This window comes from Oreochromis niloticus, linkage group LG1 (assembly GCF_001858045.2).
Source record: "Oreochromis niloticus isolate F11D_XX linkage group LG1, O_niloticus_UMD_NMBU, whole genome shotgun sequence".
Lineage (NCBI taxonomy): Eukaryota > Metazoa > Chordata > Actinopteri > Cichliformes > Cichlidae > Oreochromis > Oreochromis niloticus.
This window is the reverse complement of record NC_031965.2, coordinates 22,616,681-22,642,979: the sequence shown is the minus strand read 5'-3', so window position 1 is coordinate 22,642,979 and position 26,299 is coordinate 22,616,681. Positions and strand designations below refer to the sequence as shown.

General features: G+C 43.7%; 3 protein-coding genes across 5 annotated transcripts; 2 read left to right on the top strand and 1 right to left on the bottom strand.

Annotated features, from left to right (window-relative positions):
• The first annotated feature begins 415 nt into the window (after nucleotides 1-415).
• Nucleotides 416-4,720, top strand: LOC100707168 (uncharacterized). 3 transcript variants are annotated; one of them, XM_003442340.5, is made up of 4 exons: nucleotides 416-679; nucleotides 1,814-2,227; nucleotides 3,158-3,562; nucleotides 4,299-4,720. In XM_003442340.5, exons 2-4 carry the CDS (start codon nucleotides 1,927-1,929, stop codon nucleotides 4,631-4,633), a joined length of 1,041 nt encoding a protein of 346 aa, XP_003442388.3. In that variant the 5' UTR covers nucleotides 416-679; nucleotides 1,814-1,926; the 3' UTR covers nucleotides 4,634-4,720. The 3 variants fall into 3 exon arrangements, with proteins under 3 accessions (XP_003442388.3, XP_025762381.1, XP_019214480.1); XM_025906596.1 differs by lacking the exon at nucleotides 416-679 and adding an exon at nucleotides 686-945; XM_019358935.1 differs by lacking the exon at nucleotides 416-679 and adding an exon at nucleotides 686-1,369.
• Nucleotides 4,721-5,652: 932 nt separating this feature from the next.
• cog4 (component of oligomeric golgi complex 4) lies at nucleotides 5,653-16,806 on the top strand. The gene is made up of 19 exons (XM_003442341.4): nucleotides 5,653-5,836; nucleotides 7,074-7,156; nucleotides 7,251-7,365; nucleotides 7,740-7,914; nucleotides 8,107-8,300; nucleotides 10,180-10,285; nucleotides 10,368-10,525; nucleotides 10,610-10,668; nucleotides 10,757-10,881; nucleotides 10,994-11,112; nucleotides 13,061-13,227; nucleotides 13,343-13,508; nucleotides 13,899-13,961; nucleotides 14,061-14,174; nucleotides 14,745-14,837; nucleotides 14,917-15,000; nucleotides 15,102-15,203; nucleotides 15,492-15,620; nucleotides 16,200-16,806. The coding sequence occupies exons 1-19, from the start codon at nucleotides 5,702-5,704 to the stop codon at nucleotides 16,332-16,334; spliced, it is 2,322 nt and encodes a 773-aa protein (XP_003442389.1). The 5' UTR covers nucleotides 5,653-5,701; the 3' UTR covers nucleotides 16,335-16,806.
• Nucleotides 16,807-17,163: 357 nt separating this feature from the next.
• Nucleotides 17,164-23,903, bottom strand: gnao1b (guanine nucleotide binding protein (G protein), alpha activating activity polypeptide O, b). Its single transcript, XM_003442258.5, has 8 exons — nucleotides 23,413-23,903; nucleotides 23,225-23,267; nucleotides 20,842-20,983; nucleotides 20,383-20,543; nucleotides 20,157-20,285; nucleotides 19,951-20,080; nucleotides 19,021-19,174; nucleotides 17,164-18,940 (listed from the first exon to the last, which is right to left on the bottom strand). Exons 1-8 carry the CDS (start codon nucleotides 23,528-23,530, stop codon nucleotides 18,753-18,755), a joined length of 1,065 nt encoding a protein of 354 aa, XP_003442306.1. The 5' UTR covers nucleotides 23,531-23,903; the 3' UTR covers nucleotides 17,164-18,752.
• Nucleotides 23,904-26,299: the final 2,396 nt, after the last annotated feature.

Below are 26,299 nucleotides of genomic sequence, written 5' to 3'. Positions count from 1 at the left end.
GATTGCGGGTGCCGCTCAGGTGCGTCCGCCTCCCCTGCAGCGGCGTTACAGACCATGCCCCGCCACACACGTTAACCTGGTAAAATACATATTTAGGCAGAATTTTGCAAATATCTATTTTTCATCTTTTAGCAGCATAGAGCTTTTTTTTCCAATTATTTTTTAAAAGTCAGGTCAAGCTTTGTGTGAACAACTAAGGCGTGTTGCTTATAAAATCCATGAAGTGCTACAGAGAAAATTACATTTTATTTATGTAATTAACACATTTTGAACTCTTAAAGAAATATAAAAAAAAGGAAAGACACCCAGCTGAACTGAAATGATCCATGTAGCAAACAAAAACTGTCATGAGCCGCCACGCTTATATCGCCTTTGGGCTTTTGGAGCCTGCATAAAGGTAAAAAACAATATATACAGTGTTATCTTCATTTTAGATGTCAAAAAGTATTTGCGGCTCCCAGTGTTTTCTTTTGTGGGGAAACCGGATCCAAATGGCTCTTTAGGTGTTAAAGGTTGGTGAACCCTGGTCTACGCGAATCGCTATGAATCTGTTGCTTGTGGACGCCCCCCCGTGTTTCCGGCTACTGTGGAGGTCACGTGTTTCCGGTTACTGTGGAGGTCCCCAGTGGCTGCAGCCAGACCCTTCTCCCCTTCTCTGTGGACGGTCGAAGCTGCCTAGGTAACCATCTTCCGTATTTACTACCGGGTCAGCAGCCACAGCGTGTGCTTTCATTGGTAGTTTTTTCAGTCGCTCGCGTGGAAGCTAAAAAAAATTTTATCTCAGGTCCCGCCCACTTTGTGGCACCAGCTGTTATTCTGTCGCCTTTAGTAGCTGGAAGTCGCTGGAAGTCGCTGAAAGTCATTCACTTTCTATGGACTCCGGTCGCCACGTCGTTTCCAGTGTTGTCCCGCGCGGAAGACGACGGTTGATACCCCGGATATGACGTAGGGCTATTACAGTTTAGTATGCTGCACGTAGTATCAGCTAGGCTAGGCTAGGCTAGCACATCAAAAACAAATAAACTCCGCTAATAGTACGGATAGCCGCAGCGTAAAGATTCATTCTATACCGAGCCGTGGCATTTGTCTCTTTATTCACAGCAGTGCTAACCCATATCCACCGCGATGGTTCGGGCTCGTAGTAGTGTAGTTTGGGGCTTTTTCGAAAACATAGACTTTCGGTCTGTCCGTTGTCTTCTCTGCGGTCGTCACTTGCTCAAAAAAGGTTGTGGATCTACCACTCCTATGCTGAGACACCTGCGTGTGAAGCATCCCAGCGAGCTCTCCACGAGAAGTAACGGACCCGGATCTAAACCTGGCCCAGGGGAAGACCAGCACCATCAGGCGGAAGGAGAGCAGTTCTGCTCCGGTACAGCTCTTCAAACCATCTAAAGCAGGGGTCCCCAATCCCAATCCACGAGGGCCGGTGTCCCTGCAGGTTTTAGATCTCACCCTGGGTCAACACACCTGAAACACATGATTAGCTCATTACCAGGCCTCTGGAGAACTTCAAGACATGTTGAGAAGGTAATTTATCCATTTAAATCAGCTGTGATGGATCAAGGACACATCTAAAACCTGCAGGGACACCGGCCCTCGTGGACTGAGATTGGGGACCCCTGATCTAAAGTGAACCCCAGCTGTGTGGGGACAGAAGTAGATATATAGTGTTTCAGAAAAAGGCCGCCAAAGGGTTAGGGTTAGTTAAGTTAAGGGTGAAGACCATATTCTATGTGTATAGAGCAGTCACTGAGTATTATCATGTAGTAGAATGTTCACCACTTAAATGTAACTTTGTCTCTTTCTTCTTCAGTGGAAGTGGCACTGGAGGGCGATGAGGATGACACCGCAGTACACACAACTGGAATCAGCTCTTCTTTGAATGACGTCCTTCCACAGGTGGGTCCATCAGAAATAATAACACAAATGGAGACAAGTGATGAGCACTCTGTGAGACGACCACGACATCGCAGCGTGATCTGGAAACACTTTGATCACTTGGACAATCTGAACGCCGTTCGTTGTCGCATCTGCATGAAGCAGCTGGTCGAAAGCGGTGGCGTCAGCAACCTGTGGCGACACTTGTCCTCAAAACATCCTAAGGTGTACTCTGAGCTGGTATCCACCCAGCAGCACCCACCAACATCCTTAAACTCCTCACAGGACTCAAACACTAACCCTGAGACCGATGAGGCCTTCTGGGGGACAGAGAAGAGTGATGCTCCAGGTAAGCTGCTTGACAGGCATATTAAAGTTTCACATCTACACAAACAAGAGATAACACCTTGCTTATCTTCCTCTTCAGTATCAGTGGAGGAAGCTAAAGTTTCCAGTGTTTTCTGTAATCAAGACAAAAACAGAGGGATGAAAACTCTATACCAGGGTTTAGTTTTACAGTGTGATATTGATAGGAGATCCCCCGCCTGCCAAAAGTTCCTGTTTTTCCACTGTCTACTATAGAAATGTCTGGGGTTTTTTGTTTGTTTGTTTTTTCACAGTGTTTGCACAGTTTTAAAAATGTTATATTCTGCAAATTAACAAAAACTTTATAGTTTATAATTACAGGAAGTTGGGGCAATGAACTACCAGAACTTTTTATGTAATTTTACTGGTCTGGTCTGATCAAAGTGAATAGGCTATAAGCACTTTTCCATCCTTACGGACCAAAATTCTTAAACCTCTCACACTTTAATTCATAGTACTATGCTGCTCCCTTCACTTCCACTCTGCTGCTTTATCTGCAGCAGCTCTGTTGCCTTCAGACTTGATTATGTCATATTATAGTTTGATTTTTCCTTTCTAAGATCACTCGCTCTGCTCCCCTTGGACTTATATCTCTTTGTGATTGGTCAGATGCTGCTAGTGCCACACCTTCTCATGTATGTGTATGCATGAAAAAAGAGAATAAATAATCATATAATGTGGTCTCCTTTTTATCTGAGTGACAGATATACAGAAACTTAAGCGGCTCAAACTTATAACACACAAACAGCTGTGCATCTGTATTGACCCTATTGGGTCATGTAGTGTAGGCTGGAATCATAAGTGAACTGCTATAATGTGACTTCTTCTCTAAAGGCTACCTGGAGTCAGGTGTTCCAGTTAAGGACATGAGGTGTGAGTTGTGTGATTACAACTATGTTTTCTTTCTTTTCAGTGGAAGTCTTGTCGAAGGACAGAGACTCTGAGACAGTAACACTGGTGAATGAAACCGATAACAGTTTGGCTATCAACGGTATCTTAGACGCTTCCCACGGAAATCCAGCAGAACCTCAAACAAATACAGAGGGGAGTGACGACCTTCCTGCACGACGTCCACAACGCAGTACCATCTGGAGACACTTTGAGCGCTTGGACAGTCTGAATGCTGCTCGATGCCGTATCTGCACGAAGAAGCTGAAGTGCGGGAAACATGGCTCCGCTAATCTGCACCGACACATGTCAAAGAGACACCCAAACTTGCTGTCAGAGCTGGTGTCCAATGGGCTGCATTTACCTGCGTTAAACTCATCTCAGGTCTCACATGCCAACAACAAGACGTCAGAGCAGAGACAGGCTCCAGGTACGATTTTATAGCTCACAGCTGTTTCACTCAGTCTACAGGAATTGTTATGATACTTACTCCTACACAATGCTTCACTCTGGGTCAGCCCTGCTTTTGGTCATTGTGGGTCCCATGGTCTTGTTTCTCCATGTAAATGAGTTCAAAGTCATTTTCTCAATTAAGAGGATGAATTCACACTGCACACAGTGGCGCCACCAGAACTCTTCATAGGAGTGGACATATGGGGGCTATATATATATGTGAATGTAATGTGCCACTGCTCACACTCTGAACCGAAGAGAAAGTAAGAAAGGAACAGGCAGACTGGGAGGGGTCATGTTTTCCAACGGGGAAGCGGGTAATTTGGCATCCTGGACAATTATCAGGCGTGATATTTTTGTGGTTATCAATATCAACTTAAATCTATTTAAAGAAGTGCTGATGAAGCCACTACTCTGTCTGCACTCCCTACTCTTTGGTTTAGAGCAATTTCCTTTTTACAAGACTGAAGTGCCATAGTCATTACTCAAAATTATGGCACAATATGATATATAAATCTATATTTTGAGGACTTGTTTTATATTCTTTTTTTCTTTACTTTAAATGTTTATCTGTTCCAAATACCTGTTATAACTCCCTCTGATTAAGAATAATCAGTAGCAGCCCTTAAAAAGACACCTCAGTCCTGTTTTCTGGGTTCCCACTGCGCTAGAGGCTGTAATGAGCCTAAACCTGAGTCCTTCTCCTCTTGCAGGTGCATTGAAGATGTCTGAAGGAGAAAGGCGTACGCTCAAGAGGGAGATAGAGCTGATAGAAGCTCTGAGGAGAACGCAGAAGGAGGAGGCTCGGACTCTGGAGCATCAGAGGGAGCTGCTGGAGAAGCTGCGTGCAGCTAGTGCCAGAGAGACGGCAGCAGAGAGGGAGCAAATCGAGTCTCTGAGGAAAGCACAGCAGGAGGAAGCCAAAGACTTAAGTAGACAGCGAGAGGAGCTGCAGAAGGAAAAGGAAGAACTACAGAAGAAATGGGATGAGCTCCAGCAGGAAAGAGAAGAGCTCCTGCTGTTTTCCAGAGGACAGCAAGTCTCCTGATTTTAACTTTGATGAATGCAGTCATCATTGCTTAAAACACAAAATGCTCTTGATTTGTTTTAGTAAAATATGAAAATTTGAAAACAATAGGTGTGCAGTGGGGGTTTTTTTCTGTTACTGCTGATGTCCTGACTTCATCCTGGTATTTAATCCAGGACCCCATCTCACCTTGCAAAGCCACAAAAAGCAACTTTCAGTTAACTTTTCCCTTTAAAAATAGCAAGAATATCATAGAGATCAGACATAAAAATGTGTTTTTTTTAATAATAATACATTTTATTTGAAAGCGCCTTTCAAAACACTCAAGGTCGCTGTACACAGTAGAGTAAACAGCAACATAAAAGCAAAGAATTAGGGCTGGGGATGATCTGCCAATGGCTTTCCAGGACAATATACAATTCTGGTGGTGACGTGCGGTGGACCATGCATTACATTTAACCCTCTACTCTAAACTATTATCAAGTTATTACAGCAAATATCTGTTTTAATTAAGCACACTTGAGAGCAACAAGAAAACTAACTGCTTTTATTCATTCACATTTTTAGCAAATAGATGTTATGTAAGGGTTAAAAGTGTGTACTTAGTTAAATAAAATCTTGGTTTATGCTTGTGCATCATCTCATATTCGTCAGTAAACCTTTAGACACCAATTTCCTTCCACAGTTTTAGCCCCATACGGTCTCTCCGTTCACTGAGGAGTATCGGAGCAGCGCCCTCTAGGGGACCAGTTTTGGTACTGTGGGTTTGTGAGCAGGCTTCACACGCAGCACAAAACGCATGCGTGGTGCTACGTGAAAATGTTTTCCCCGAGTAACACTTGTCAGGTACTTAGGTAAAAATGCTGACCTATCCTCACCACCCACAGACTATAATATGTAATAAAATTTATATCTTTATATTATACATGGTTAAATACAACGTTATCGACACGGTTATGATTTTAAGACGAGTTCGTTTTCTCTAAAGACCCGAGAATAATGCGCCGAAACGCTGCCTGGCAGACTAATCACGGGGAATAATAACAAAATGATGACGTTGGCTTCTGTGTCCTGTTCCGGTGGCGGAAGATGGCTGACGGTGGACCCATAACAGCGAGAAGATGCGACTCCAGCTCTCTGTCCTCTGTGAGTATGGACACCATCTCTGCCCTGACGGAGCTGGAGGACCTGGAGAAAATTTACCAGCAGCTCTGCGAGGAGGAGGTTCGTACCAACGGCCGGTGACGGTGGTTTGTTTGCGGCACACAGGTGCTGTCGTCATCCACGTAAACTTAACAGACGCTCCTCCTCAAACTGCGGCTGAGAAGGATGTCTGCTTTAATAGATATTCACAAAAACATCAAGCTTTAATAATAGTTTACTGTCATCAGAAGGAATGCAATCATAGACCGTGTCACTTCATATTTATTGTTTTTCCTGTTAAATCACCATGCATCGCCTTCTTCCTGCTATCAGTTGTTTTCCAGTATTTGTTGTCGCTTCTTTTTCTCATTTAGTTTTACTGTGTTTATATTCAACAAGCTCCTACATACATACATAACTCATTTACCACCTTTTAGAGGTGGGCAGATCGATCCAGATATCTAGTATTGATTCCAACACTAATATTGATATCGGATCGATACTTGCTACACCAGCATATTTCCTGCGTTCTTCACACCCATCAGATAAAAACCAGACTTTCGAGAAGCAAATGTCCTTAAGTCAAATACAGCCAATCAGCTGTAACAATGTGAATACGCAAGATGGGAAATGATAACATGAAAACACTCTACAGTGTTTGTCTCATCAGTCATGGTATATGATGACAGAGATGGACCAATTTACTCTTATTGGACATTTTATTAAGTACACCTGAATTTACAGTGTATTCTCTGAATGTTGCGGCAGAAATTGAGACTCATCAGACAAGGCAACGTTGTTCCAATGTTCTGTTGTCCAGTTTTGGTAGTACTGACAGGACTGCTGTTGTAGGTTCTTCTTCAAGTTACTGTTGCCTTCCCATCAGCTTGAAACCCATTCTCCTTTGACCTCTGGAATCGGCAAGGTATTTTCTCCCAGAGATCTCCTGCTTACTGGATATTTCCTGTTCTTCAAACCAATCTCTGTAAACTTTAGAGATGGTTATGTGGAAAAATCTCTGTACATCTGGAGTTTCTGTAATACTCATACCTGTCTGAATACTCTTAGCCTGTCTGACACCAACAACCATCCCATGCTGAAAATAAGTTAATTCACCTATCGTCCCCATTCTGATGCTCATTTGAACCTCAGTAGGTTGTCTTAGTTACATCTACATGGCTAGATGAACTGAATGTGATTGCCTGATTAAATATTTGCATAAATGAGCAGTTGTACCTAATGAAGTGCGGATAAAGTAACATGAGTTGTGGGAACTCTATAAAGAAAAAAATGGTGTTTTGTTTTGTGTTTATTGCAGAAAGAGGTGGAAACAGAGCTGGACAGACTGGTAGGGCAGGAGGGGGCCATTCACACTAAAATGCTGGCACTACACAGGATGGGGTACAGTCAAAATCAGCTGCTGGTCTAAAGTCTTTAAATGCTAATCTGTAATGTGTACTGAGAAAAAAAAATGCTTTCTCTCTTTGCTCTGCAGACCCAACCTCCAGCTGATTGGAGGAGATGCCAGCCAGCTGTCGGGCATGATCACTTTTACCTGCAGCCTGGCTGAAAACGTCAGCCATAAAGTACGACAGCTAGACCTGGCAAAGGTGAGTATGCATACATTTTAAAGCACTCTCGTCAGACCCCCTCAGAATCAGCTGTTTTTTGTTTTGCCTTTTTTTTCGCACTATAACTTGCAAATTTAAAACCAGCAAATTTGAACCTTTGAAGTACACAAAACATAGTATTTTTTAATTCACCGTACTTGTTACAAGATTTTGGAGACCTCGTAAATTTATAAGGACAGGAGATGGCTACATGAAATTTATAACCATCTTTGAACGTCAGTAAAACATGTTAGCATGTGAAAGTTCTTCTTTTTAGCCATCATTTTGATACCAGGTTCATTTTCTAGGCGTGACTCCTTCTGGGTCAAAACAGCTTTGATTTTTGAACATGTATCTCATTTGATTTCCCTCAGACGCGGCTGTATAACGTCATCCAGCGTGCCGATGATATCCTCGACCTGAAATTCTGCACAGACGGGGTGCAGACAGCTCTGCGTAATGAAGATTACGAACAGGCCGCTGCTCACATCCATCGATACCTGTCTCTGGACCAGTCCGTTATCGAGCTGAGCAGGCAGGGAGAAGAAAGTATGGAGCCTCTTGTTCTACATCAGCGTGCAATCTTAAACTGCAGGCTTGGGGTTAATTAAGCAAATGGAAAAGGCAGTTACAGTTGATTTGAAAAATAAAGCTCCATATAGCAGTTAAAGATGTTACATTAAGGTTTGGGTAAGTGCCACAAAGATACACTAACACTACCATTTCATCACGTCTGCACAGGCAGCGCTGTGGACGCCAGTCTGGTCCTACTGCAGGAAGCAGAGCAGAAACTAAAGGTCATTGTTGCAGAGAAGCTTGATGAAGCCGTAGCAGCAGTCGACCTGGCACAGGTGGAAAGGTTTTTCAAGATCTTCCCTCTTCTGGGCCTCCACCAGCAAGGCCTCGCTCGATTTGGCCAGTATCTCTGCAGTCAGGTCAGTAATGAGAACAAGTCCTGGGAAAGAAAGGGGGTCATTTGTGTGAAGGTTATAATTCTTCTGCTGAACATTTTAGCTTTTGTTCTCTAATTTCTACGAAGAGTTTTTGTTTTTTGATCCTTTTATATTTGCTCTTAAAACTTAAAGAAAGCTGAATCTCATTAATCACAAACCACTTAAACATAAAGAGAGATCCGTGCATGGTGGCTGGTTCCGTGTATGTGGATGAAAATTAGGGGGGGATGTGGATCCAGATTTGGCTTAATGGAGACATTACAATTCAGCAGTGATAGCACATTGGCAATCCATGAGAGAGTGTCCAAAGTATGTGGAACAGCCGGTCAGTGGACCACTCCCCATCTGTCAGCCAGCCACGGAGACAAGTGAAGTTATAACGTTCAAAGAGCTGAAATGAAACCGAGAGTTAAAATCAGAGAAAAGTGTCACTGCAGCCGCTGTTTGTGCTTTTTATGCTGTATTTTTTTTTTTTTTTTTGGTGTTTGTTTCTCTCAGTTCTCGTTCCTGGTGATTTTCACTGCTGCTCCCTTCAGTGTTCCAGCCCACTTTCCAACCAGTGGGTGAAACGCCTGTCTGCTAGGCTCTCCATAAGCAAATACACAGACAGCAGTAGCACAAAATTAAGCATAACTCATCATAGGTGATGACCCTAACTGTAATCTTATGCTATTATGTGTTATTTATGCATCATAAATTTCTTTTCTATTTTTCCTAAAATGTTTTACTTTTCTTGAAAGGATAGGTTTGGGGTTGGGTTCTTCACCAATCATCAGTTAAAAGTTGTCTGGTTTACTGATGAAGGTCACCTGCCAGCAAACCAGAATGGGTTCACCAGTGGGGATTTTACTTTGTTGTGAACACAGACAGCTGCAGAGACTACAGACGTAGTCATTGTAATGTAACACATGTGTAATTGCTGTTGTTGTAGTGTTTAGTCCCCATGGATGCGGTTATAAAAAAATTCGCAGTTACACAGATCACCGTCAGGTGACGATATTTACGTCACTCAGACCCAAGTAGACCTCAGCAGACTCACAGATGTGGAAACTAACTTAGCCTCCTGTATGCTGGCTCGCCGTGCCAGCCGTTGGTCGCTCTATGAAAGTGATTTCCAACCATAAAGGAAGGAAACAGTATGGTTTAAAAAGGGTTTTGACAGAAAGGCAAACGCAGAATACTTACAAGCCAATGTTTTGGTATGGAGGATGAGTGACTTACATAAATGATGGTCTCATGCTTGGTCGGGGCACCTACTAGTCAGGGGCCTGTGAGCCTTTTCTTGTGGGTGTGGCTTTTTACCCCCAGCCATAAAAGGCAGAGCGGGCGAGCAGTGTGGACACCTAAGATTGTGAGTGTGATAACTTGGAACGTGGCGATGTTTTGTAATTGATACCACAAACTCAGTAACCACGACGTCAAGGTTAGAGGTCAAGTTTTCAGAAGATCTCGTGAATGCGTTAACTCGTGAAGAAAGTCGCCTATGATTTTAAAATTGATACTTAGAAGGCTGAGGGATAGCACTGCCATCGCCGGTATTATTTTTTTCTTTTAATGCTTTCTTTTCTTAGTTTTTGCTTGATTTGTTGCTACTGCTTGTACACCTGACACACAAGCAGTCACACATTGATTCTAAATGCGAGGATGCTTATCTGTTTATTAGGTTTTTGTACATAAAGATTCATATTTTTAACATAGCAGCTTAGTTTGAGTGATGTAAGGGCAGTTGTGGCTGTAATAGTGGCCTTAGTGTCTCCTATTTATGCATTTCATCAAACTTGTAATTTCAGTTTATCCTGATTTGAGTCATGTATTTTAGTCTGCTACAATATGTCATTTTGATTCACACTCTTTCGCACAGCTTGCCTCCAAAGCTGAGGAGAACCTGCTGCTAGCGACTGGAGCAGATCTGGGTGAGAAGAGAGCTCTGCTGATATTTGCAGACACGCTAACGCTGCTGCTGGAAGGTGAGAAAACACAGACTGTGCGTGTCTGTCTGAATTCTTCTTTGCACGCTCTCTCCACCCATGTGCTGGTTTGCGTTCGCAGGTATCGCTCGCGTTGTGGAGACCCATCAGCCAATAGTAGAGACGTACTACGGTCCAGGCCATTTGTACACGCTCATCACTCACCTGCAGCAGGAATGTGATCGCCAGGCCCAAAAAATAGTCGACAGGTTCATCCAGCAGAGAGGATACCACACTAAGGTGTGTGTGAGACGCCCGAGCTGCATCACACGGTTGCTTTCACTGCGTCCCTGACCCGGCAGTGACCTTGAATCTGCTCTTTAGTTTCAGGTTGTCCAAAGCAGCATGATGAAGAGTGTTCCAGGGGAGAGGATCGAGCCAAGGTGTGTGTGTTTGTCTGAGGGGGATGCTGCATTTCCTACATATTTGAGGGTTTATATTTTTGTTTACACCTCCTCCTTCCACAAACAGGGAGCTGGATCCCGTCCTGGCAGAAGTCACTCTGATGAACGCGAGGGCGGAGCTCTACCTGCGCTTTCTACGTCGCCGTGTGATGGCCGACTTTGAAGTTGGGGACGCTCAGAGCATCACACAGGGTAGCTTCATGTGTGATTTTTTTTTTTCTTCTTCTTTTTTTAATTCAAGTGTGAATGTAAAGAAGTGTGCAGTTGAAAATGTGTGTTTTGCCCTCCATGTTTAAACACGCAGAGCATCAGCAGAATGTGGAGAAGCTGCTGAAACACTGCCTGCTGAGCACGACGATGCAGGAGCTGATTGGTTATTACATTCCCATGGAAGAGTACTACATGAGAGAGTCTGTCAACAAGGTCAGCTGAGTGCAGTGTTATTTCTGTACTTCAAAGACTCAGTTCACACATCAAAGATTGTTTATGTGTCCGCTGCACTGACACAAACGTGAAAAGGTTGTGTAACATTTCTGTGGACGCGCAGGAAGCCGTACACGTCGAGTCTGAGGTTAAAAAAAAAGCTTAAATTCTGCAGGTGACCCTCAGCTCTCCTTCAGGCTACATGAGCTGGTGATAGCATAATGCACTCAGATGACAGACCAAACTGTGGTGGTCATGTTGCATTGTGGGTAATGTATACATCTGTTTTAGAAAAGGAAAGAGAATATGAAGGATTTTAAAAAGGCAGCTGGCTGGTTTTACGTGCAAATTCATCAGCATTTTCTTACTTGAATTTATCTGTGAATTCACTGCAAACATTAAAAATTGCTTAGATTACCTGAGAGCAGATGATTCCCAAAGTGTGGGCTGCAGCCCCCTGGTGGGCTGTGAAGGTACTGCCAAAAGTTAATTGGAAATAAATGCAGGCTGTGTCAAAAAGATTTATCCAATTTCAAAAGGTTGTATTTTTTTTTAAAGCAGTGGACATTTTAAATTTAAACATTTTGTTTTCAAATTTAACACCATCTGCTTTTTGGGGTTTGGGTTTTTGTTGGGGTTTTTTAAAGCTATCGTCACTCCTGAGCAAACGCTTTGCTTCTCTCTTGAAAAAGGTTTACAGCTTTCCTTAGTGGAACAGTTCAGAGCAGACATATTTCCTTCATCAGGGTTTCTTAACCTTTTCCCTGCACTTTAGAATGCCCAAAAACTTCACACACCAACTGTTTCTCATTTTTGATTAATGATGAATAAAGGCTCAGCGTTGCTCGTGTAATACAAAAAGAAAGGTCAGCCGGGTAGATTAGCAATTTCCTGTTTGTTTACTTTTCCTGCAACAATTAAGTGCATTCATTTAACGTAGTTTTACACCACATTCATCCCCCTGGTTGTCCACCCCGGCCCTGCAGAAGCTCTGTGCCTTACATAGAAAAACGGGGACGTTTCAGCATATGCTGATTATAAATAGACAGACAGACTGATTCTCATTCAGTCGTGTCCTGAATGTGACAGTAATTTTACATGTGTTTGATGACTAGCAGGTCTGGCAATGAAACAGCTATAGTGACCTTTTTAAAAACCAAATGTAATATTTGTAGACAAGATCTGAATATATTCCAAACATGTGTCCAAACACTTAACTCTTTAGCACCCGAGTATCAAACAGGATGCCTGGACTTATAAATAAAATATTTCTCATGTTTCTGGAACAGTTTAAAGTTTCTCTCTAGCCCAAACTTCTAGAAGAGTAACAGTAACGTAACGTGCACATGATTAAACTTTTTTCTGTCTGTGTTTAAACAGTAGTACCTTGTGAATGCTTGTGCTACTGTATAATAAAGTCAAGTTTCTCATGTCAAGCTCATTTTACATCGGAGGCAACATACACTTTAATCTTAGATGGGCCGGACAAGTAAAAATACCATTTCTGTCATTATAAAATGTGTTAACTACACATTAAATCCCTGAGATATCTCAATATGAGGAAAAATAACAAATATAATATTAGAAAAGGTGCTATTTCATCTTTACATCTAATTTTTCTGTTTTAAAAAAATTTGTTTGATTAAGTGAAAGAAATCTGTCAGCACCACTCTTTGGGCCTAAATTTGTAAGAAAATTCTGGTAACTCATTGCCCGGACTGTCCTGTAATTATAAAGTTTTTGTTAATTCCCTGAAAATCTCCTGCTTTTATTACTTATGCACACATTGTGCATAAATCTGTGCACACATTGGAAACAAAAAAAAAGTTTGCATATGGTCATTTTATTGTTTATGTGTTACCTTATTACTGTAGTATACAGTAACTTCACGTTTTTCAAAGTGCCTGATTTATTCCTTACCATATTATTTACTCCTCTCCTCCCCCAGGCTGTTGCTATGGACACATATGAAAAGGGACAGCTGACCAGCAGCATGGTGGACGACTGTTTCTACATTGTGAAAAAGTGCATCAGCAGAGCTTTATCCAGCTCCAGCATCGACTGCCTCTGTGCGATGATCAACCACGCCAACTCCGTGCTGGAGTCTGACTTCAGGTGCTCGCTTGCTCATTTTCTACCTCTTTCAAATCCTTCTTTTGTTTGGTTTTACACATTTATTACATTGACACGTGCCCCTTTCCTGCCTCATCTGCCTCTTCTCACCTGTCAGGGAGGTCTTGTATAACAAGCTGCGGCAGGGCTTCCCGGCTACCACACTGCAGGACATCCAGCGTGGTGTCAGCAGCGCGGTCAGTCTGATGCAGAGCAGCTTACAGCAGGGCAAGTTCAACACACTGGGCATCGAGAGCACCGAAGACGCCAAGGCTGCATTCCTGGTGAGACCGCTTGACACAGAAATACTTGCCTCGCTCGTAGGGCAGTTCCTTAGAAATCTTGGTCAGACTGTAAGAAAAATGAATCACTCACATCTGCTGTGTAAGCCCTTTAAAAAAGAGCTCAGCAGTAATTTAAAGGAGGAATCGAATGAATGAACTAAGTGAGTGGAGCTTTAATTTTTAAAATGGCTCTTTGTTGAAGCAAGAGCTACTTCAAAAACCTTTTTAATATCATCATAAATTGAAATTAAGAAACACTTAAAGGCTTATAACTACCAGCTGAGACAGGAGATGTCAAAATACCTCTTCTCCAGCAGATTATAGTTTTTAAAGCAGGACTGAGTCACGCTGGCTGTAAGAATCCTTCATTCACACTCGTCCCCCACTCAGGTGACCCTGAATAACGTCGAGGTGTGCAGTGAGAACATCACAACTTTAAAGAGGAACCTGGAGGTGAGTTTGTGCCACAGCTCTTCTTTTCTCCTGTTCATTGTGTTATTTTTATTTTTCTCCCCATAAATTAAAAATTTTTTCAATTTTCTTTCCGGTCAGAATGACTGCTCCAAGTTGTTCAGTCAGGGGGTCGGCTCTGGAGAGCAAGCCAAGATTGAGAGCTGTTTGTCCGACCTCGTCAGCACGTCCACAAAGTTCAAAGATCTGTTACAGGTTGGACGTGCACGCACACACACCACATGCTTGTCTGCACAGACTTGTATATTTTCTTAATTGGAGTGGGAGCCTCAGGATGGAGAACTGTTGTTAGACCAGAGAGCGCCGTGGAGGGAGAGCTCTTATTTATTTAACAAGTCACAGGAGAGCAAGAAGCGCAGCTTTAATGAGATCTTTTAATAAAGCCCTGTTTTCGAGGAGGTGCGTGTCGTTGTTGTGTAACCCCGGGGATACTCCGGGCGTGGCTGCCTGATATCCGGCTCCAATGAAGCAGATCGCACCTGCTCCACACGGTGCTTATGATTCCAGAAAATGCATCCCAGAAACAAGTTTTTGCTTCGTGTTGGCGCTGAAGAAGCCAAAGACTGGAACAGCATGGAGCACCCAGTCAGTTACTAAAATAACAGACCTCGTGCTCCCGGGGTATCCCAGTATCCCGTGAAAATATGACAAACCCACAACCCGTGTGCTTCCAGAATAAAGAGAAATGGAAAGAAAAAAATAATGTGTTTTTTGTTGGATTTTTTAATTTTTTTTTAAGGTCAGGTCTTTGATTTTCTTTCACAGGAGGGTCTGACGGAGCTAAACACAACAGCCGTAAAGCCTCAGGTCAAACCCTGGATCAGCAGCTTCCTGTCCATCTCACATAACATAGAGGAGGTAACGCTCTCACCTTTCTGCACACGAATAAATCAGAGGTTACAGAACGTGTTGCTGCAACTGTCTGCATCTCTCACAGGAGGAGTTTAATGACTATGAAGCTAATGACCCCTGGGTGCAGCAGCTCATCGTCAACTTGGAGCAGCTGATGACAGAGTTTAAGGTGTCTTTTAAGATTTGACTTTGTGTTTACCGGCTAACGATACTCTTCCTCACTGTTTAGTAACCTTCTCTTCTTGTCTTCTGATCTGAAATCCCCGCCAGACGGCCCTCTCCCCGGTCATCTACGACACGCTGACCAGCCTGATGACCAGTCTGATAGCTATTGAAATGGAGAAGACGGTCCTCAAATGCTCGTTCAGCAGGGTGAGGAGCTTAGCTCGGCCACTGGGTGGCAGCGAGCTGCTTGTGCATCACGTCACTGACACTCCGGTGAAGAAAGGCCTCCAATAATTTATTAATGAGTTCAGAAAGGCCTGTAGCAGAGGGTGCTTCCTTCTGGCACGGCAGCGTCTTCCTATTTTTGGGCAGCATGTTTTTACATAACCTCTAAATAAATTATGACACAATGTAGAACATATAGACCTAAAAAAAGGATGTTGCTGTGTACGTAAAACGCACCCACAGACGTTATTTTTGACTTTTCTGTTGTAGCTCGGGGGGTTGCAGTTCGATAAAGAGCTCCGGTCTCTTGTGGCATACCTCACCACCGTGACAACCTGGACCATCAGAGACAAGTTCGCTCGCCTCACACAGATGGCCACCATTCTCAACCTTGAGCGGGTAATTTAGACTGTTTTAGAAACACACACACCATTTATGGGGGTTTAGCACCAGTGATGGATTGTAACTAGTAATGTTTTTGCTATTGGGAAATATCTATGTGACAGCTTTAGCTGCTATCCATCCATTCTCTTCCACTTATCCAATTTAGGATCACAGGGGGGCTAGAGCCTATCCCAGCTGTCATAGGGTGAGAGGCAGGGTACACCCTGGGCAGGACACCTTTAGCTACAAGTTGCTTTCATTAACCTGGCTTTAGTCTACCTGATACAGCAATGAAATGTGGCCTGCTGGCTTAAATGCAGGTTTTTTTCCCTGTATAAGTCAATTTTTGGCATTCCTTTCCCCAAAGAAGTCCCCAGTAAGTATCACGTTGTCAACTGGGATTTCTTTTATTCACGGTAATGCAGCTTTTTGTCTCATAGCATGTTTAGAAATGACAAGAATAATGGGCTCATGTGGTTTCCACAGAGTGTGGACCACTCGTGCTTTCTGTCATACTGTTGTGAGCTGGAGAAAACACTCTAAAAGTACCAAAAATAACTAAAGTTACTATTACTTTACCGATTTCTTCTGCAGGTAACTGAGATCTTGGATTACTGGGGCACTAATTCAGGTCCCCTGACGTGGCGACTGACGCCGGCAGAGGTGCGTCAGGTCCTGGCGCTGCGCATCGACTTCCGAAGCGAAGACATTAAGAGGCTGCGATTGTAACCCTCGGAAATGGTGTGCGGGTGCCTTTCATTGCTGTGATAGTTTTCACTGCAGAACTCTGTTCGCATTTCTGTGGAGTACGGACAAGCCGAGGATTTCTTTCTCTTTGAATGCATGGGGGGGTTCAGACCTTCAACTCTTCACCCCTGACTGATGACATTCTATATCATTATAGCCGGGCTTTTATGGGGCAGGGATTGTGACGAATTTGATAGGAATTAACTGTAAAATATGAGAATGTTCTGTTAAATGTTTAATTAAAAGCGTGACTGTGTAATTATATCTCAGTGGGAGTTTAACCTGTAACTGGCTCTGAGAAACGAGGACACACTGGGACTGAGGAGCGGCGCTCTGCGGCTCTCGGTGAAACAGAGCAGTAATGAACATCGTACCCATTAAACTGACAGAAGCAGGTCAGACAGCTGATCCAGCCTAGTCATTCAATATATGAATAGCTCCTTGTCTGCAGCGATGGAACACTTTTAACCTAATAAATCGAGAGCTGCTGTGCGACGCCTCTGATCCCCGCCATCCGCCACATTTCACCGAGTGCTGCCGCGCAGGACCTGCTCCCAATCTTTTATACATATTTCTGACACTAAATACAAAGCTGTGCTCACCAGGCGATGAAGCATTAAAAGTGGTCCACTCTCATAATGTTCAGCCTAATTTCCCGGTCTAACCTTAATTCTCTGCACAGATTAAAGCAGGTCAGCGTTTGTTTAAAGTTTTGTTTTTGTTTTTTCCTGAGCAGCGTTGCAACCGTGACAGTCTCGTTTTTTGTTTTCCTTTCAGTCCTGTGTAATCAGACTCAGACCACAAATGCAGGGATAGTTAGGAAAAGTGTGGCTTTAATGTAAACACAACATTCGATTGGCTCAGCACAAACATTCCACATGAGAGCAACCAATAAACTACTGAATAGGATGAGGGGTGCAGCACAAAAACATTCACAGTAAAAAAAAAAAGAAAGAAAAAAAATCTGGTATAATCATAATATATATATACAGTACGGTGCTTTTTTAAGGTGAAAATGGAGATATGAGGGTTGATATGTGATGGCTAGAGAGTATACAGGGGTGGGAAGATGAATTTCTGGGTGCATGGGTGAAAATGGAGAGCTGTTTTTTTTTGTTTTGTTTTTTTCCTTCTCTGTGAAAAGAGAAACATGACAGAAGAAAGAGGAGAGAAGGGGAGGAGAGGGGAGTGGTAGGATAATGGTTCCCTCCTCACTGATCAGGAGAGGGGAGGCGAGGAGGAGGAGGGAGCGAGGGAGCGAGGGAAGAAAAACTTGACTCCCCAGACAGAGGCTGCCTCAAATGAAATTGTTCTCCTCGTGCAGTCTTCTATTTCTACACAGATTCACATCGAAGGGTCACGCACCACATGGAGAACAAGATGTCATCGGAGGGCTGATTTCTACCCTCTGAACCGAAGGCGGGAATCGGTGCACCCCAGTTATTTTGTGACAGGAAATAAATAAGGTGGCATGGGATTTCAGGAGGTAGGAGGAGGCATGTAGGGCGTGAGGCTTAAATAAATAAATCATTCACTGATAATAACATTTTATATCTGTTGGTTAAATAATAGAGTCAATATAATGAGCTATGATTTCTGATCCTATTCCCCTAACTGTCGTTCTCAGATGGTTGGCACCGATATGACTATTTTGTATTTTATTTTTTCAAGCGATATCATTGGCTGTTAGGTATTTCCTCAGGCTACAGGAGGCCAGTGGTGATGGGCAGCCACTCTGAACAGAAGGATCCTCTCTTCTAATCGTGATTAAAGAAAAGAGAAAAACGAGAGTGGAACAGACCTGGGGGGCTACTCCGTCATGTGCGCGTCTGAAGGAAAGTTTAAATAAGCCTCCTTCTTTTCCATCCATAACCCTCAGCCACAAGTACAGCACCTCCCTGACATCCCCGTCGCCATCTCCACACACAGCAGCTCTTCAAACGGAGCACCAGAGGCTGTATTCAGTCCAAAGAGGCGAGCCTTGAGACTTGCACTTAAAAACAAAAATGCCCACAAATTCTGGGGGCAATATTCCACGTTGTGCTTAACCCCCCCCCCCCCAAAAAAAGAGCACGCTCCTCGCATTACATTTCGAGCTCCGGCTGAATAAACCCCTGGTGCTGCCGCTTCTGACCCTCCCGGTTGTTGACACAGTCATCAACGAAACAGCAAACATTCAGCTCAAAAACACATTTAAAAAAAAAAGGGGGGGTTTTAAACTGAAATCAAAATAAGAGGAAGAGGAACAAATCATGGCAATAATCCAGTGTGGTGTCTGACGGCAGCTCTTTGGGTCCGTTTGGACGTGTAGAATTACATATTTATGTGTTTAAGTATCATCAAAATTATCATTATTAACACCTCATACACTCCATGACAACCTCTGTGCTTGGCCAGGCCTCAGTATAAGCCACACCCTCTAAGGTTGTTTGCAATAATGATGTCGGTGACGGCATCAAACACTACCTGGATGTTTCCCGTGTCTGTGGCACAGGTCAGGTGACAGTAGATCTCCTTGTTTGGAGAGCGGTTCTTACTCTCAAACTGAACCTGAATATATGCAGTAGCGTCTTCGTAAGTGTTAGCACCTGGAGAGAAAACAGCAGAGGGCGATTAAAGCGCGTCGCTTTGCTCGGGAAGCCGCTCCGACTGAGGGCGCGGGACTCACCTGTGTATTCTGGAAAACAGATCGTCAGCGGGGACTTCTTTATCTTTTCAGCGAACAGATCCTTCTTGTTGAGGAAGAGGATGATGGAGGTGTCGATGAAGAACTTGTTGTTGCAGATGGAATCGAAGAGCATGAGTGATTCGTGCATGCGGTTCTGCGGAAAGAACAAGTAAAACAATGAGGGGAGTCTAATAAAAACACACACAGGCCCAAAGGAAAGCCGGCAGCGCTTCAGTAAAGATAGTTTCTTACTGCTTTTGTTACTTGGACACAGATTTGCATCGTCACCGCACACAGGCCCAGTCTGAGCCCAGAAAAACCCTGATAAACTATAAATTGCACTCCCAGCTTTAATGATTGTTTAATCGCTTCTGTTATGAAACAGAACAAACACACATTTTACAGGATTATTATTATTCCTGTTAACTCAGCCGAGGCACTTGGCAAATATGCATGTGTGGGGGTTTTCCGTCACAGAGGCCTTTTAGAGAGGTTTTAGCCAAACACAAAGAGAAATCACCAGCCTTGTCACATTTTTAACCACTTTTGCTCATCTTAGTCTGATTTGTTTTTTCTTTTGCACTTGAATTATTTGGAAATCACAGGGAAAGGCATAGAGTTTTGTCAAGTATGGTGACGAAAGTATTAAGCCGGGGGGGAAAAAAACCTGTATGTGTCCAATTTATATTAAAGAAGAAAGTAAGAAAACAATGATAAATAAATGAATAAGAAGTGTTTTTTTCTTAAAATTTAAAGTCTGAGGATGGAATGAGGTGGTGTGTAGATTGTACATCCTACCTCTGAGACAAATAGAGATTCTATAAATACATATTTTTATACAAATATATAACATGTGGCGAAAAAAAACTTGCCATAAAATGGCAAAGTTTTATTGGATTAGCGTCAGTGGTAGGATTCAGTCATACTTACAGTTGTTTCATCTTCATGGAGTACCTGGTCGTACCCACTCAGAGCGACGCAGAAGATGATGGCCGTCACATCTTCGAAGCAGTGGATCCATTTCTTCCTCTCTGACCTCTGACCTCCCACGTCAAACAGCCTGGAAAAGGGCGGGGGGTGTCAATACAGAGCGGGAGCAGAAAACCTTTGAACTTGGAGCTGCAGCGGCTTCCTACCTGAAGTGGAGGTTTTTGAAGGTGAAGTGGGTTTCCACGATACCAGTGGTCTTCACTCGGGTTCTCAGGATGTCCTGCTCTGTGGGCTGGTAGTCTGCCGCACCGATTCGGTCTAAACTGTCCAGATAGCTGATGAAGGAAGACGAGAAAAGCAGTAGATTGAAATGGTGGATTTTTTGTTTGTTTCTTTGGTTTTTTTCTTTTGTAGTCTTTTTGCTCAACTCACTATTTAGCCGAATCATTAAGCTGGTATTCTCGAGCACGGTTGAAGCACTCCTGAGTCCCGGCGTCGGCCCATAAACGTTTCATAGCGCTGAGGAGCTCTGCGGAGTACGGCTCTGTGTCCTCCATACGACTGACCACATCACAAACCAGCTTAGCATCGGCCTGCACGAGCACATTTCATTAGATCAGGGGAGAGCAACTAAATTATATCAGTATATTTATTATTCATCATCTGTCAGAGCAGTATATATGGGGCTTTTTAAATATGATGAATCAAAATACACATCTGTTCCTCTAAATGGACGCTACAAAAAAGTTGAAAAGTACACCAGATAAAACTGTTGCATCCAGTCCTTAAATCAGAACCCAAAGATACTGTGAACTACATGAGACCAAACTTCGAGGTTATTTTGTTAAAATTGCAGCTTCTGAAGAGCTGAAGGGTGAGGGTAAGACTAACTTTTCGATCCTTGTCTCCAAACTCAATGCCCAGTGAGTCCATGGCTCGAAGGATGGCTGCCAAGCTCTGGATGGTGTTACTGTAGACCACAGGCTTGTACTGCTTCACATCATCCCCAGAAAAGCCATCTTCATGGATAATCCTGCACAAGTACAAGATATTAAAGAGGGAAAAGTCAGACTAGTCCGTATGCTAATGCACAGCTAAATAACTGCCTTTTCACAATAACAGTTCTGCCTCTGTGTGTGTGCACGTGTGTGAGGTGGTTACTGTCTTATCATGCTCTCTCCCGTGTTCCTCCCATCTCTGCCTTAAATCCATCTTTAAGTGTGTGTGTATAGTGTGTATAATGAGGCAGAAATTGATCACACACTCCGTAATTGGGCAGTAATGTGATATTTATAATTTATGATGGGAAATGGGGTGGAATCAGTCAGAGCACCAATCAATCACACAGTTAAACTCCTCCATAATCCGGGTAGCATTAAATCATCCATCAGGACATCCTCACCCCCTGGCTTGATCGATAAAATGTCAGGTGCATCCTCCTGAAAACTGACCCATGATCCACGTTTGAACTCCTTAAAGTGGGCACCCCGTCCCCTCGCTTGTCATCAGCGATTGATATTTGATTTGGGGGGGTGGGGTGGTAAATACGGGATGACGGTTTTAATATATTCATCTCATTAGTGCACATTACGAAAAGATGTTTCACGGCAGGGAGATCAGCCTCACGCCCTGAATCTCCACCACCATCATAAAAATTAACAGTTGTGTGAAATAAAACATTAACCCAGAGGGAAACGGGAGCAGAGGTGCCATCCAAAGCTGATAATGATTATACCGGTCGATTAATCGCTCATGCAGTCAGTATTTCCAAAGTGAAAATACTCAAAATACAATTACAGATGAAAGAAAAGCACCATTCAATCATCAGAATAAGTTCCTGACAATCAACTAATTGGTGAAGCTCTAAGATTACTGTGACTATTGATCAATACTACAAGGACGCGTGTGTGCACAAAATGCTTATAATGACAAAAAAACCCTGCATAATAATAACTATTCTGACTAAACGAGATACAGGGAAGTGGATAGTTGTTATAAAATTATGAAATTATTAAGAATTCAAAGCACTAGTTTAAAGTATATGCTACTAATAAAGACCATTCGCAGAGTGTGACAGTGGAAATGTATATAAATAGACATGCCTGACATTTCTGCAGCTGCAGCTGACTGCCGTGGCAAGTGCTACATCAATCTATCAATGAAGCTGCTCCTTGTTTAATTCACTCAGTCCATGTGGAAAATTTACTCTGGTGTGTGTGTCTGTGCTGGCTCTACTAAGGCTTTTCAAACATTTCCTGTTGCCTCTCTTTTACAAACTGGCTAGAGTGAAACTGCAACACTGCCTAAATACCAACCTGCAAGATGATGAGTTGGCAAATCAAAATCGGGGCATGCAACCTGAACTCTCCAATACCTAAACTTTATGACTCATGATGTGTGTGTGTGTGTGTGTGTGTGTGTGTGTGTGTGTGTGGTAAAAACCCATCCATCTGCTGCTTGCTTGGGCTGAAGGAAGCCCTGAAAGTGTTTGTAAACACTATCTGGCCCAGTGTGTGGAGTTCAGGGAAGAGTGGTGAGTTATGGGCAATCAGAGACCGCAGGGAGGGTAATGAGGTGAAGGGAAGAGGCATGGAGGGAGGGCGCAGTCAGTGCAGTTGCAGGAAGGAGACACAGAGATGTTTCACAGGACAGAATAAGCAGAACAGCGTGGCTTTTTCATACTGAAACATCGAGAAACTTACCTAAGAGGGTTAGAGGAGATGACAACAGTGATTTAAAACATCAAAGAGTGATTTAGCTCAGACGGGGAGGTTTGGATGCTGTTTTAGAAGCCATATTTCTGCGTAAATCGGCTTTATGGGCAAAGTACTCCCGGCGATATCGGGCACTTAAAGCCATTAAGATTAAAAGCAGAGGTATTCACTAATGGACCTGTAGTCCTCACTGTAATTCACACACACACACACACGCACGCACGCACACACACTCGCATACGGAGAAACAACACCCACACCTCCCCAGTCGCACACTCCCTGTAGTCAAGCGAAAGCCTCGTTAACTACATTTCAGCACCCCGGCGGTGAACAGCACCCTGGGACGCACCGGTGTGGCCTCCGCAGCCTCACTGTCGGTCTGCAGGAGGTGCTCGAGTCACCGGCACTCCTCCTGGGTTATACGGCCTCTCGAAACATGGCGGCTCAACCTGCCTTAGCCCATATAGGGGAGGCAGGCGCAATCTCGGGCCTTTCACTCTCGATGTGTGTAAGAGGGTCGAAATAAGGCCCCGAAAAAATTAAAATTCACGGACACTTACTTCATCTGCTTGACGATGGTGCTTTTGCCGGACTCTCCGCCGCCTGTAAAGAGGGGAGGAGGGCAAGAGTGAGAGCCGGCAGAGAAATCAGTACCACGGAGAGCACCTCCGCCCCATACAGTCCCACCAAAAGAGGTAGACCGAGCCGAGGAGGCGAAGCCCCGCGGCCGGGGCGGCTCTGATCTTACCGAGCAGGAGGAGTTTGACGTCCTTGGCGGCGACCAGCCCGTCCTCTTTCAGGTTTTTCTCGATGGCCTTGCTCCGGTCCAGAGCGGCGCGCTCCTCGGCGCTCAGCGTACATCCCATGTTTCCAGGCGAATGAGCAATCCCGTCGTCTCCCCGGTCCGCCCTGTCCCTCGCCGACTCTCTGTCACTGCGTTGTCTCGCTCGCGCTCTCCTCCCGCGCGGTCTGCTACAGCATTAGGCCCGGATTGAGGGCGAAACGGAGCCGGGATCCCGAAACGGTCTTTTCTCCGTGACTGTGAGTCTCTGGCTCCGTCCCCTCTATCAGAGGGGGTTGAGAAGGGGGGTGGGGAGGTGGGGTCGTTGTGCTCGAGCCTGCGGGGTTGGGGTTGTTGTTAGGTGGGGAGGGGGGGTCTCGAGCGCGCTCTCTCTCTCTTTTCTCTCGCTCTACAGGGCGGCGCTGATGGTGATGATGGCAGCGAGCGCGAGCGATTTCATCGTATCTTTTTTTTTTTTCACGAAAGCAGGCAGGAGGGGCGCTAGAGAAGGAGGGAGGGGAGGGGAGGGAGGAGGAGGGAAAGCTGCGCGAGACTCACCTAACGCGGACAATCTGGCTGACGTCAGAGGAGCCGAGCTCTAATCACGTCCGATGAAAGATTATTCAAATGAAAGAGTCGTTTAAATGGCAAACGTCCCCCCCTCTGTGTCTCGTGGCATCAGTGGAAATCGTGCAGCGGTGGGAACGTTAAAACGCCCCAACGCGGTCACCGTCTATTCCCTGGGACAAGCATGACGTGCGATTATGTCAACAACATAAATAGGACTGACCTTGTGATCCCGGCGAGCGAGTTTACTATGTAGAAGTACTACAGTGATTTTTAAATAACGTTGTTTTAGGAGTTAAATATAAATTCCGTGTATCCTATGCACAGGTATGCTATATAACGTCTGTCGTTGGGTAAATGTAACGGTGTAAAGCAGCGTAATCGCAGTCATCCATACAACCACTAGCATAAACAACTGTTTATGAATGCAAATATAACACTTAAAAAAAATTGTTAAATATTACATTTAAAATCTTAATCTCATTAAAATCTGCATCAGGAAAAATGTGAAGAGCAAAAATTCCCAAATGAATGTGGTGAAAGGCACAAAAAACCCCTCTGCGAAACAGGGAAGTGGTCAAAAGTTTACATCCATTCATCATAGGTATAAATGTCACTGTAATTTGGGGCTTTTAATTATTGTTTTTGTAACTGTTCTTTTTCTAGGGTGACGTAATTGTACAGGATACATCTTTAATGACTTTAAAAGACAATAATTTGGCAAATATACACCCCACTAATAATTGCTTAAATGTCCCTTAGCAAGTTGCACTTCAACCAAATGCTTTTGGTAGCCAACAACAAACTTTTGGCATAATTCTGTATACTCAGCCATTTTTCTTAGCAGAATTGCCTTGAGGTGAAGTTCAACAATTTGGAGGTAATCGCCTTTTTTATTATTCCATTTATTTTGTGAAATGTACCAGTACCAGTGGCAGCAAAACAGCCCCAAAACACGATGGTACCATCACCATGCTGACAGATGGAACAGTGTTCTACAGTGAAAGCCTCACCTCCTCCAAACATGCCTCTTGTGATCAGAGCAGGGACTTTTTTTCTTGGTCAGCACCCTTTCAGTCCGTGACAATGTAAAACTGGCTTCACTGTGGACAGAGACCCTGTTGTTACAGCAGTTTTCAGTTCATGGCAGGCATGAGTCCTTGTGCTCCCGGGTTGTTCCTGAACATTCTAAACAATTTCCTCTCATCTGAGGGTGACAGGTTGAGTCTTCTGCCAGATTTTGGTAAAGTGAGGACATATCAGAATAACTTGTACGCATGTACAGTAGTTTGAACGGATGATCTTGCAATCTCCAGTTGTTTAGAAATGGCTCCTAGAGACCTTCCTAACTTGTATGAATCTACAAGTCTCCTTCTTAGATCTTCATTGAGTTCCTTGGACTTTCCTTGGAGAACTGGTCAGTCCAACGAGTGCTGTTAAACAAATCCTTTTGCCAGCAAAGAAAAACTACCAGTTGTAGTTAATCATAATCACTAAGGAGAATGAACAGTGGTGTTGTCAGTTTTAAAGACATTGTAGAACCTTTTGCGCCACCTATTTAAAGTTTTAAGTCAGTGTTTGCACATATTTGAACCTGTATGCTTTTCACTCTTTCTAAATTAAAGGACAGCAGCAAATTCTTGTTTTGTAAGTTATTAAAGATATATTCTGTACAATCATTCCACCCTGGAAAAAGAACAGTTCAAAGAAATAATTAAAAGCTCCAAATTGAGGTTACGGACATCCACACCTGGACAACTGATTGCTCCAGACCAGCAAACTGCCACAACGTCTGCTTTTTTTTTCTTTTTCTTTTTTTTAGAGTTGCTCAGAGTTGGTGATGATCAGTTAATCAAGTGCATTTGATGAGCAGCATCTGGCTGCTACGTAGCACCTTAATTCCCACGAAAGCAGGAAGGATGTAGCTACTTCGTTTTTCACAGAACGACACAGAGTCCTGTAAAAACTTTCTTTTTGCATGTGCCTGTTTATAGGTTTTGGACAAACATACACAGCCATTCAGATGAAGTCTCTTTCAGGTAAGTCTTTGCTGATTTCAACAACACACAACCAAACCACATCCTGCACATATCCCATCAGCTTAGCTCCACAAAAAAAGAACATGTGTATCCAAACTGGCTGACCTGTTGTCCGCAACCTGTTCACCTGCTGACCCCAACCCACAAGAAAAAATGATGTGGATTCATTTTATTCTCCATCATTATGGTCTAAATGTTTTCTTGAATTCATCTTTTAACCTCTATCAGGCCTAAAAGTCATATCATTT

What these genes read in the sequence shown, in the direction of transcription:
- LOC100707168 (XM_019358935.1), top strand. Translation starts at nt 1,126, where the DNA reads ATGGTTCGGGCTCGTAGTAGTGTAGTTTGGGGCTTTTTCGAAAACATA. An exon ending in AGGAGAGCAGTTCTGCTCCG is followed by an intron (nt 1,370 to 1,813) that starts GTACAGCTCTTC and finishes TTTCTTCTTCAG; the next exon opens with TGGAAGTGGCACTGGAGGGC. An exon ending in AGAGAAGAGTGATGCTCCAG is followed by an intron (nt 2,228 to 3,157) that starts GTAAGCTGCTTG and finishes CTTTCTTTTCAG; the next exon opens with TGGAAGTCTTGTCGAAGGAC.
- cog4 (XM_003442341.4), top strand. Translation starts at nt 5,702, where the DNA reads ATGGCTGACGGTGGACCCATAACAGCGAGAAGATGCGACTCCAGCTCT. An exon ending in CTGGCACTACACAGGATGGG is followed by an intron (nt 7,157 to 7,250) that starts GTACAGTCAAAA and finishes TTTGCTCTGCAG; the next exon opens with ACCCAACCTCCAGCTGATTG. An exon ending in AGCTGATGACAGAGTTTAAG is followed by an intron (nt 15,001 to 15,101) that starts GTGTCTTTTAAG and finishes AATCCCCGCCAG; the next exon opens with ACGGCCCTCTCCCCGGTCAT.
- gnao1b (XM_003442258.5), bottom strand. Translation starts at nt 23,530, where the DNA reads ATGGGATGTACGCTGAGCGCCGAGGAGCGCGCCGCTCTGGACCGGAGC. An exon ending in CTTAATGATTCGGCTAAATA is followed by an intron (nt 20,286 to 20,382) that starts GTGAGTTGAGCA and finishes TTCCTTCATCAG; the next exon opens with CTATCTGGACAGTTTAGACC. An exon ending in TCCATGAAGATGAAACAACT is followed by an intron (nt 19,175 to 19,950) that starts GTAAGTATGACT and finishes TTCTTTCCGCAG; the next exon opens with AACCGCATGCACGAATCACT.